Here is a 12,569-nt window from a genome sequence, read left to right as displayed (position 1 = left end):
GAAAATCGGCCATAACAGTATTGAATGGTGGGGAAGGCTTTTCTTTTGAGGGGTGGGGTCAGTGGTGAGTCGTCTATTGCTGCTCCTATTATATTCTCTCTGCAACTGACAACTGACCTTTCTTTAAGTGTAAATACCTTTACCTTATTATAATTTTGAATACTTTCATTAAATCTCTCCATACTCCAAGGAGAACAATCCAACCTTTCCAGTCTCTCCAAATTAATAATATTTCCTCATCCTTGGTGCCATTCTATGAAATTTCCTCAGCACTCTTTCAAAGAAAGATATTGTATATTACTGCAGTCCCTGTATAAATAGACCAATTTTTATTGCCCACCCCCAAATGTTTTCTTTAACAGCTGCGACTCACGTAGTGTTTACTTTAAAATTACAGTTTAATATGACTGAGTGACTTGTTGGGTAGACCGTAAGGAATCTACCACATTGGTTTGAGACTGGAGTCACGTGAAGGCATAGGCTGAGTGAAAACAGCAAGTCATTTCTATGTTACTAGGCTTCCATCAGTTAGAGTTTAGAAAAGTAAGAGGTCAACTGATTGAAACACATAATATCTTGAGAAGTCTCAACAGGGTAAATGAAGAAAGGATGTTTTATCTTGGGGGAGAATATAGAACTAGGGGTAACTCTTTAAAAATCAGATGTCACCCATTTAAAACAGAGATTGGCATTTTTTTTCTTTCAGACAGTCATGAACTCTCTTTCTGAAAAGATGGTTGAAGCAGAATCCTTGGATTTTTTAAGGTTAAGATAGGTAGATTCTTGTTAAGCAGGGGATGAAATGTTTTTAGGTGGAAATGTGGATTTGAGGTTACAATCAGATCAGCCATGATCTTATTGAATAATGGAGCAAGGTCAGAGGGGCTGAATGGCCTACTCCTGCTCCTAATTCATATGTTAGCATTACTCATTGATAGAAATCATTTTACTTACCTGAATTTTCAGCCTCCTTTAAAGCTATGTTAATAGCTGTAGTGTTTGCAATATTCTCTGATGTCTTGTTGAGGTTTCCTACATCAATAATTATTGGCTGCAATTTAGACATCACCCTGTTAGCAGTATCATTTGCTTCTTTAGCTGCGTCTTTTGCCATGTCTAAAGTCTCACCGACATCATCTGAAAGAAAGAAGACATTGAAAAATGCTTATTTTAAATTCAGCAAAAGCTAATAATGACAACACTTTCCCAAGTGTTGAAGAGTAACAGTGATCCAACTGAAGAGTTTGAAATGATTACAGAATATGAGATGGAATTATAAAGAAACCGGTGGGAGTCCAGAAGAAGGGGAAATAACATTAAAATTATCTAGGCTTTTCAGTGATGATGTCAAGAAACACTTCACATGGAGGTTGGCAGAAACCTGGAATTCTCTCCCTCCAAGAAAAAAAATTGAGGATGAGGGTCAATTTAAAATGTCAAAACTGAAACTGAAAGTTTCGTGGCAAAGGGTCTTACAGGTCAAGAACAAAGATAGATAAATAGATTTAAGGCGGAGATCAGCCATGGTCTAATTTAATGGCAGAACAAGCTTGAGAGGCTGAATGGCCTCCTCCTGCTTATCTGGTCCATTGACCTGAACCAGCTTTTACACAAGACATGAATTCATACCTCTATTTATTTGTTTGACTTTGGTCTGAAGTGAAGCAAGATCAAAATGCAATTGGTTCTTCTTAAGTGTTGCAGTGCCGAGGCGATTAGTTGCATCTGTAAGCTTTGATGAAACATCTGCAAAATAACAAGAGTTAATTTTTCTGTACAGATGATCCCAAGATGGCAGCAGGCTGAATGATTTTCCAAAATATTTTGCCATACACAATTTGTTAATACAGTACAGTAGATGTCCTTTGGCCCATCAAGTCTGTACTAATAGATGACAGAAGTACAGTTTGGAAGTGGTATTTTTGCCAGGTGACAGGAGTCTGAACTCCCTGCTAGAGAGCCGGTAACGTTAGAGACCCAATTCCTTTGGCAAGGGTCCAATAGGTTAAGAACCAGTCAGGCACCAAGTAGCCAGCAGCAGGTCTTCCCCAAACCATGGACCCTTGGAACTGAAATCCACACCCAGGAACTACCAGCTAATTGGAGGCTGACAGCTCTTCACTGCAGGCAGTGCCAATGGGACTAGTGGCAGCTACAGTTATTGCATCCACCAGAAACTCAGGACCAGTGAGGAACGCCAGGCCACAGCTAAGTGGGGGAATGGAAAGTCAAGCAATGGGTTGTGTGGGAAAGAGGGCGAGAGGAGTTGGTTCTCTTCCTGTGTGCTCTCCTTTCCCAAAGCTGGGTCTCTCAGTCAGGCACTAAGTGTGTTTCAGCAAAGCTCCCAGCCCTGCACCCATTGCCTCCCACTCCCACCAGGAGCCTGTAAGCAAAAAGCCTTCACAAATAGGGGCATAGAGTGGACGAGCAGGGATCTTATGATGAACTGAAGACACTGGATAAACCTCAGCTGCAGGATTGTGCAAATGTTCTGGGCACCATACTATAGAAAAGTTGTGAGTGCTGAAGAGGTTTGTGGGAATGGTTCTAAGAATGAGACACTTCAGTCATGAGGACAGATTGGAGACTTTGGGACTGTTTTCCTTGGAGACAAAAAGGCAAAGAGGAGATTTGACAGAAGTTTTCAAACTCATGAGGGGTTTGGACAGTGCGGATAGGGAGAAACTGTTCCCACTCATGAACAGATAGAGAATCAAAGGGCACAGTTTTAAAGTATTTTGCAAAAGAAGCAAATGTGAGGTGACAAAAATCTTTTTCATACAGTGAGTATTAGGGTATGGAATGCACTACCTGGAAATGTGGTGCACGTATGTTCAATTGAGACATGCAAGAGGGCATGAGATGATTATTTAAAAAGTAATAATATACAGCTTTAAGGGAAAGGCAGGAGATTGGCATGGAGGGCTGGTGCACACATGTAAAGGTCATGTCACTGTGGTATTGCTCTCTCATGAAAGAGAGAGAGAGAGAAAAAGCGAGCGAGAGAGAGACAATCGGTGGTATGTTTAACTGAGGATGACCATGGCTCATGGAAGGGGAGAGATTAAGACAGTAAGTCCTCCATGGTAACCTCAGTTGGTGCAGGAATCAAATCCATGATGTTGATCATCCTGTTATCACAAACCAGCCATCCAGCCAACTGAGCTAACTGACTCCAACACATGATGGGCCAAATGGCCTCCCTCACCATGACAATTCTGTGAAACATGACAGGGTTGTATGTGAAAACAAATGGCCAGTAGTGTGGGAAAGCCATCCACAAGCCTTCCCACACTGAGTTTAAATTGGGCCAGAGGCAGGAATATGTTGGGCTCCCCACCTTACACAATTCCACTTGATGAAATGACCCTGCCCTGACTTCCAAACATGCCTTGGGAAACAGCATTACATTCTGCCCTGTGTGTACAAGTCAATTCTCGATAAAGTAGCTCATGCAACTATTATGGTGTTTAACCTGTCTATAAGCAATCCCTATCAGATTCCACTGTTTTTATTTTGTATGTCTTTCCATTAATTCTTTTGTTTGTTTGACAATTTGTGACTGTACACCTAAGATCTGACCATCACTGGGATCCCCAGACACCTATATTAAATTGAAGTTAAATACTCCACCTGTGAAGGTGCTTTTCAATCCATTTGTCGTGGACAAAATGTCATCACTTTTGGTTTTTAACTCATGTGCTTGGCCAGGCAAATTCTCCTTCACCACAGCCTAAAACCACAATTATAAGCATAAATAAGTCATAAGTTTACAGGAGTGTTTTCAAACAAAGATTGACATTGTGCCAAAATACAACCACTGCAAGTGACAAAAGTCTAGAATTATAGATGAGGAAACTCTTCATCTCAATGAATCAGACCTTTTCAAACAGTTATCCAAGTTTACTTTCAATCATTTATGGGATGTGGGCACACACGTTGGCAAGACCAGCATTTATTGTCATTCCTAATTGCCCAAGAAATTAATCTCACTTCCCAATTATTTTCTTTCCAATTATATCCAGTTCCCTTCAGAAAATTATTCTTGTAGTCATAGATGTCTGCAGCATTGGAAAAGGCCCTTCAGCCCATCAGGTCTGTGTTGGTCAAAGACAACCACCTAACTATTCTTATCCCATTTTCCAGCACTTGACCCGTAGCCTTGTATGCCTTGGCACATCTAAATATTTCTTCAGTGTGATGAGGGTTTTTGCCTCTCCCAGCCTTACAGGCAGTGAGCTCCAGATTCCCACCACCCTCTGGGTGAAAACATTTTTTCCTCATATCTCCTCTAAACCTACTGCCCCTTGCTTTAAATCTATGCCCCAGGTCATTGATCTCTCCACCAAGGAGAAAAGTTATTTTTTTGTCTACCCTGTCTACAATCCTTATAATTTTTAAATATCTCCATCATGTTTCCCTCAGTCTCCTCTTCTTCTTTTATACAGTTTCAGCATAACCTCCCTGCTCTTAAACGCTGTGCCTTGGCTAATAAAAACAAGGATCCCATATGCTGCCTTAACCACTTTCTCCACCTGTTCTGACACCTTAAGGTACCGGTGGACATGCACACCAAGATCCCTCTGATTCTTGGTGCTTCCCAGGGTTCTACCATTCATCATGTATTCCTTTGCTATGTTTCTCTTGTGCAAGTGCTTCACCTCACACTTATCCAGATTGAATTGCATTTGTCATTGATCAGCTCATCTGACCAGACTGTCTATATCCTTCTGTAATCTAAGGCTAGCCTCCTTTTTAACATCTCACCAATTTTTGTATCATCTGTGAACTTATTTATTAGCCCTCCCACATTCAAGTCTAAATCATTTACATAAACCATAAACAACAACACTGATCCCTACAGACCCCACTGGGTTTCCAGTCACATAAACACCCCTTGACCATCACCACCTGCATCCTGCCACTCAGCCTATTCTGCATCCAATTTTTCAAATTTCCTTGGACCCCATAGACTCTTACCTTTGCTATCAGTCTCCCATGTAGGACCTTATCAAAAACGTTGCTGAAATCCAAGTAGATTCTGACAAATACATTGCCCTTATTTACACACTTGGTCACCTCTTGGGAAAATTCAATCATTTGGTGAGACATGACCTTGAAGCTGCTTCAACTGCCCTTTTAGGCAGTGAGCTCCAGATCATGACAACGTGCTGCATATGATAATCTCACCTCATCTCCCCTCTAATCCTGTTGTCACTGATCTTAACCTTGTTCCCTAACTGTCCAGCTATGAGAAAGTTTCTCTCAATTTACGCTATTCAAAACTCTCCAAATTTCAAAATCTTCTATTTAACTTCACATTTACCATCTCTGTCTAAACAGAACAATCGTAGATTAACTAGTCTTTTCACATAACATTGGTGAGACCCTGTCTGGAGTACCACATCCTGTTTGGTCCCCTCAAATTAGGGAGAATGTAACTGCATTGGAGGCAGTTCACAGAAAGCTCACAAGATTAATTCCAGACAAGATTAATTATGAGAAGAAATGAAGCAGTTTAAGTCTATACTCACTAGAGTTGAGAAGGATTACAGGAATTCTGATTGAAGCAGATAAGGGGTTAACAAAGTAGTAGAGTGGATGTTCAATCTAGATGATAGGGCATAGTTTTAGGCGAAGTGGAGGCAGATTTGAAACAGACATGAGGAGGAATTTCTTCTCTCAAAAGGTCATGAATCTTTCGAATTCACTACCCCAGAATGCTGTGGATGCCTCAACACTGTATAAATTGGAGGAGACAGACAGACTTTTTTCTATCAGTAATGGATTAAAAGGTTATCGGTGCATGCAGGAAAGTGGAGTTGGCCATAAGACCGTAAGGTATGTGTGTTCAATTAGGCTATTTGGCCCATCATGTCTGCTCCACCACTTGATCATAGCTGATATGTTTTTCTACCCCATTCTCCCGCCTTCTCCCCATAGCCCTTGATCCCCTTACCAATTAAGAACTTACCTATCTCTGTATTAAATACGCTCAATGACTTGGCCTCCACAGCCCTCTGTGGCAATGAGTTCCACAGATTCACCACCCTCTGGCTGAAGAAATTTATCCTCATCTTGGTTCTGAAGAGTCGTCATTTCACTCTGAGGATGTGCCCTGGGATTCTAGTCTCTCCTACTAGTGGAAACATCTTTTCCACATCCACTCGATCCAAGCCTCTCAGTATTTTGCAAATTTCAATCAGATACCCCCTCATCCTTCTAAACTTCATTGAGTACAGACCCAAAGTCCTCAACTGCTCCCCATATGTCAAGCTCTTCAACCCAGTGATCATTCTTGTAAACATCCTCTGGACCCCCTCCAATGCCAGAATATCCCTCCTGACATACGGCGTCCAAAACTGCTTACAATATGCCAACTGAGGTCTGACCAGAGCCTTATACAGAGTCAGGAGTACATCCTTGCTCTTGTATTCTAGCCTTCTTGCAATGAATGCTAACATTGCATTTACCTTCCTGACTACTGACTGAAACTGCATGCTAACCTTATGAGAATCCTGAACTAGGACTCCAAAGTTTGTTTGTGCATCAGATTTTTGAAGCCTTACCCCATTTGGAAAATAGTTTACGCCTCTATTCTTACTACCAAAGTGCATGATGTCACACTTTCCCACATTGCTCATTACCTCAAAGAATCCTAACAGGTTTGTCAGGCATGACCTCTCCTTGCCAAAGCCATGCTGTCTCAGTCCTATTTTACTACACACTTCCAAGTACTCCGCAATGCTATTCTTAATTCAAATCTAAAATTTCTAAAGTTTTACCAGCAACCAAGGTCAAGCAAACTGGCCTATAGTTTGCTGGCCTATAGTTTCCTGTCTCCTGCTTCCCTCCCTTTTTATACAGGGTGTTACATTAGCCATTTTCCAGTCCTCTGGGACCTTCCCTGACTCCATTGATTCCTGAAAAATCACCACCAATGTCTCCACAATCTCTTCAGCTTTTTGTTTCAGAACACCAGGGTGTAGTTCATCTATTCTGGGTGTTTTATCCACCTTCAGAGCTTTCAGCTTCTCCAGCACCTTCACCTCATGACGGCCATACACTCACCTCTGTCTCTCCTGAAGTTCTGGCTCGCGGTGTCTTCCACCATGAAAATGGATGAGAAGTATCTATTCAGTTCCTCTGCCATTTCTTTGTTCCCCATTACTACTTCTCCACCCTCATTTTCTAGCTGTCCAATGTCCACACTTGTCTCTCTCTTACCTCTTACAATCTTCTTTTATATTACTAGGTAACTTATCCTCACTTTTCATCTTCTCCCTGCACCCCCCGCCCCAACTTATTGCTGTTTTTAGTTGTCCTCTGCTTGTTTTAAAGTCTTCCCAATCCTCTGACTTCCCACTAAATCTTCACTGCATTGTATGCTTTTTCTTTTGCTTTTATGCAGTCCCTGACTTCTCTTGTCAGCCATGGTTGCTTTGTCCTGCTCTTAGCATGATCCTTCTTCCTTGGGATGAGATCAACCATGATGAGTTAAAAGGTGGAGCATGTCCAAGGGGCTGAATTACCTATTTCTGCTCCTAGTTCTTATGTCCTGATCTAAAGATTGGCCAAATCATGTCTTAAAACAGAAGAAAAAGCTGGTAAGCTTTAGGAAAGAAATTGCAGGGCCCCATTCTTAAATTATCATCTTTAACTTCAAATCTCCTGACTACCCCAATTCTCTGTATATCCTTTAGTGCTGCTAAAACATTTTGAGAATTGATGTTTCTCCATCTCTCAACCTTTTCCAACGGCTTGACATTCTTCCTAAAATGCTATCACTGTAATTGGAGCTTTACTCCCTCTGAAGCCTATCCAGTAATTTTTATAGGTTGACAGTTATGCAATTTAGTCCATTCCTCTACTCACCCACTGCCAGCATTTAACCAGCTGCACTTTATCTGGGAGTCTTGACATTTACCTGCAAAGCAATATGTGATACATTTGCCGCCTTATTGGCTGCCATCTCTGCTGCATCCACTGCATTGATTATCTTCTCATAGGCATCGGAGGCATTGACTACACGTTGGATTAAGGCATCTTGGTTCACTTCTTCTATTGCTCTGTTATGAAATGAACAGTTTAAAATCAAAGTTACGTTTTTTTAAAATTCTGCATAAATGCAATAAATCCAAGTGAAATGTGACTCACTACCAAAATTTCTGCAGTGGTGCAAAACGCCTACACTGAGAGTAGAATCCAGCTTGAACAGGGCTCATGTGATGCAGTGGTAGTGTCCCCACCTCTGAGCCAGGAGACTCTGCTTCAAGTCCCACCTGCTCCAAATGTGTGTCATAACATCTCTGAGCAGGTTGATTAAAAAAATCCATAATCCAGCCCAATGTAATGCTTGGCCAGAAATTGGTTAATGCCAAAATGAGGGAACATGTTGGTAGGGATGGGACTGGTGCTAGGTGACAGTTATGTGTTCTGAGCTTTCGAGTTGCCAGGATTGCCTTGCAGTGTCCAGGGATTTAAGGTTAATATCCTTGACACTGCTTCTATGAATCCTGGAGAGAAAACAAAATGTATTTAGGGCTTTGAAATGAGTGTTTCATTTAATTTTGGACAACATTATTAATTGGTTATAATATGATGGGGGACAGAGAGAAAGGCTGTTTGGCTGACAGTTGACAAGCACCAAAATGGATAAATCAGAATCCAATAGTTTTCTGATTGGCTGTGGGAAGGAGAGAGTCAAATAAGATCTGGCAACCAATGGCATGCGCAAGCTGTGGATGGTCATGTAATGCTATTTCCAGGAGTATGTCCAATCAGAGCTAGCAGTTCTACTGGGCCTGTCCACTGTTCTTCAATCTGCAGTTGTGGCAAATCCCAAAGTCATCAAGGAGTGTGAGATGAGCAAATGAGGTACTGCTTGGTTTTAGGAAGATAGGAACAGGAGTAGGCACTTCAGTCTATCAAACTTGCTGTGCCATTTCACTAAACCATGGCCAATGCTACTTTCCCACACTATCTCTATATCCTTTCACATCATTAGTCTTCAGACATCTATCAATTTCTGCCTCGAATCTGCTCAAAGACTGAGCCACAAGCCCCTCGGTAGAGATTTCCAAAGATTCACCACCTTGAGTAAAAATATCCTTCCTTAATCTTCCCTTATCCTGAGATTGTGTTCCCTAATTCTAGACTCACAGGTCAAAGCAAGCATCTGTATTCACCATGACACAAACTGTAAGAATTTTCTAAGTTTCAGTGAGATCACCCTCATTCTTCAAAATTCTAGAGAATAAAAGTCTCTTAAATTTTTCCTAACGAGACAAGCCTTCCATCCCAAGGATTATTCTGGTAACCCTTTGTTGTACTCCCTCTATGGCAAGTGTATCATTTCTTCGAGAAGGAGATTAAAACAGTATACAAATATTCCATGTGAGGTCTTACCAAGGCTCTACACAATTGCAGCAAGACATCTTTACTCCTTTACTCAAATCCTGCTATGATGAAGACCAACATACTATTTGTTTTCCTCATTGCTCGCTGTACCTGCATGTTACCTTTTAGTGACTTATGAACTACGACACCCAGGTCCTTTTGGGCATCTGCACTTAACATCATCTCACTATTTAAGAAATATTCTGCTTTTCTGTTTTTTCTACCAAAGTTAATATCTTCACACTTATTCACATTTTATTCCAATTGCCGTGTTCTAGCCCATTCACTTAGATTTCATCAGCGCCCCTCAAAACCAAATCATTCTGCATCCTACTGTCTAAACAGAAGAAGTTGATATGAGAAAACCTCCCGATTCCTCATTTGAGCAAGTGGTATTGTTGTGCATTGCAGCAAATACCTAAACAATGTTTCAAAAAAGGTACATTTACATAGTGTCTTTCATGAGCCTGGGTATCCTAAACCACTCTATGACTAACAAAGTACATAGAGATGTAGTCACTACATTTTGTAGGACACAGGACAAACAACTTGTATATAACAAGCCCCCATAAATAGCAATATGATATTGACAAGATAATCTGTCCTTGTGATGTTGGTAGAGGGATAAATATTGACCTGGACACCAGGGAGAGCTCAAATGCACTTATTCAAAGCAACACCATGGGATCTTTCACATCCACCCAAAGGAAATGCATCGCCTCAGTTTAACATCTCACCCAAATGAAGGTACATCCCACAGAGCAGTACTACAGAGAGCTGCCGAGTTCCAGCTTAGATTTTGACTTTATGTTTCTGGGTGGAACAGAGGCAAAAACTCATAACTAGAGGCAAAAGATATTAACCATATAGACAACTAGATCAAGAACATGCATCACAGGTTGCCAGCCTCACTTTTCCAAAGCTTTGCACCTGATAAATGTTGAGAAAAACATTAGCTTGTATTATTTTCTCCCTCTTATTATCACTCCATACTATATAGATATTTCCAAGTTGGGAGAATGTTTTTTAACAATAAGATGATTGTTGCAATCCCTAATTACCCTTGAGCCAATTGGCTCACTAGGCCATTTCAGAGTTAATAGTAAAAAAATGAAGGCCTGGAATTACATGTAGACTAGACCAGGATAGCAGATTTTCTTCCCTAATGATGCCAGTGAACCACATGGATTTTTACAACAATCAACAATCGTTTCATAATCACCAGTACCGAAATTAGCTTTATATTTGAGCTTTGTTGTTTGTATTTAAAGTCCATCAGCTGCTGTGGTCAGATTTGTACCCATGTCTCCACAACATGAGGCTGAGTCTTGGAATTACTAATCCAGGGACATTACCACTACAACACCTGCTCCCCTTGAGAATGGTAACATGTGAAAGGCCACTCAGCTTCTTTCCTCCAACACGCAATAGCTAACAAAACCACGCAATGCACTGTTGTGCCAGTCTGTGTTTTTGCATGCTTTTTCCAACTATCTGGTGCTCTTACGTAACAGCTTTAGAAATAGGAGCAGTAGAAGACCATTTGGCCCTTAAATCCTGCTCTGAAATTTTAAATAGATTATGATTGATCATCAATGTCAACACCACATTCCTGCCCTATCCCTGAATCCCTCTTACCTCTGGATTTGCTTTGACAGTTGATCCAAGTTTTCAGCATGTTTCTCAGCACTAACCACAATGGGCTCCTTGTTGTTAGCATTTGAGAGCTTTTTAATTTTGTCTTCAAGTGCTGATAAGGCTCCATCTAACTGTGCTCCGTGTTTCTCATAATTCTGGAATAATCAAATATGAATATGAATGTGAAGTCTATTCAGATATCATATCAAAATATGGTGATAAATGCTTTCTCTTACCTCCTGGCTTTCATCCAACATTCGGAGCATGTTGTTCAGATTAGTAAGAGTGACTTCCGCCATTTGAAGCAAACTTGCAATTTCCGCCTGCTTAATATCTAATTCGCCATGTTTCTTCTGTGGAAAAAATTGTACATTGGGTTTCCAAGGTTCATGTCCTATATATGAAGACTCTTCATTCATCCCATAAAATGAGATCTTTTCTAACATTTCCAGAAATATTCTTTGGCCACAACTGGTGCTCCAAGTGGACTTCACCTTCCTTTCATTTCTTTGGAGAAAATCCTTGTGACCTACACTTGCTCCATGATTCTCTCTGCACTCCTCTTTTGTGCAGCTTCCCCATTGGTGGCTGTGCCAACAGCTGCTTGGACTCAGAGTACTGGAATCCTTTCCTTTTTTTTCTTTATTTATTAAGGGGATCAGTGTGTCGCTGGCTAGGCAGCATTTATTGCCCATCCTTAATTGCCCAGAGGGCGGTTAAGAGTCAAGCACATTGCTGTGGGTCTGGAGTCACATGTAAGCCAGACCAGGTAAGAATGGCAGTTTCCTTCCCTATTCACATTAGTGAACCAGATGGGTTTTTCCGATAATCAACAATGGATTCATGGCCATCGTTAGATTCTTCATTCCAGATATTTATTGAATTCAAATTCCACCATCTGCCGTGGCGGGATTCGAATGCAGGTCCCCAGAACATTACCTGGGTCTCTGGATTAACAGTTCAGTGATAATACCACTAGGCCATTGCCTCTCCAATAAACCTTAAACCTCTGACTCTCCCTCCTCCTTTAAGATGCTTGTTATATCCTAACTCAAAAACTTGTAGACAAATACAGAACCAAAGGAGACCATTTGGTTAATCATTTCTGCACCCTTCAACGATGATCTGACTATATTAACCTCACTTTCTAACTCTTGACCTTAGCCCTGAAGGTTATGACAATGCAAGTGAATATACTGCTTAAATGTTACAAGAATTTCCAACTCAACCATCTTTTGGGCCAGTGAGTTCCAGCCTTCCACCACCTTCTGGGGGAAGATATTTGTGCCAAGTTCCACTCTGGTTAACTCTGATCAGCTTCAAAATATTGTTGTTAGAAAATAATGCTGTATAGACCAATTACCTTGGATTTATATAGCCATTATCAAGCAAGAACATTCTACATACATGGTGCCTTTAATATAAAACATTGGAGTATCTCCAATTTTGAATTGATCCATCACTGGTATCCACACCTCAAACTATCTCAGTCCTAAGCTCCGGAATGCATTCCCTCACTTTCCTCCCTTTAA

At 40.9% G+C, this 12,569-nt stretch overlaps 1 protein-coding gene across 1 annotated transcript in view; it reads right to left on the bottom strand.

Moving 5' to 3' along the window:
• Nucleotides 1-12,569, bottom strand: part of LOC109928639 (laminin subunit alpha-3-like) — a 306,680-nt gene that overhangs the window by 50,894 nt on the left and 243,217 nt on the right. Inside the window, exons 51-56 of the mRNA XM_048596214.1 lie at nt 11,274-11,390; nt 11,038-11,192; nt 7,928-8,069; nt 3,634-3,733; nt 1,630-1,746; nt 955-1,137 (exon numbers count right to left, since the gene is read on the bottom strand). Of these exons, the coding sequence (XP_048452171.1) occupies nt 955-1,137; nt 1,630-1,746; nt 3,634-3,733; nt 7,928-8,069; nt 11,038-11,192; nt 11,274-11,390 (814 nt within the window). The remainder of the gene's footprint in view (nt 1-954; nt 1,138-1,629; nt 1,747-3,633; nt 3,734-7,927; nt 8,070-11,037; nt 11,193-11,273; nt 11,391-12,569) is intronic.

Source organism: Rhincodon typus, chromosome 4, assembly GCF_021869965.1.
Source record: "Rhincodon typus isolate 14 chromosome 4, sRhiTyp1.1, whole genome shotgun sequence".
Classification (NCBI taxonomy): Eukaryota; Metazoa; Chordata; class Chondrichthyes; order Orectolobiformes; family Rhincodontidae; genus Rhincodon; species Rhincodon typus.
Note: the sequence above shows the minus strand (reverse complement) of the source record. Positions and strands in the feature narration are given on the sequence as shown.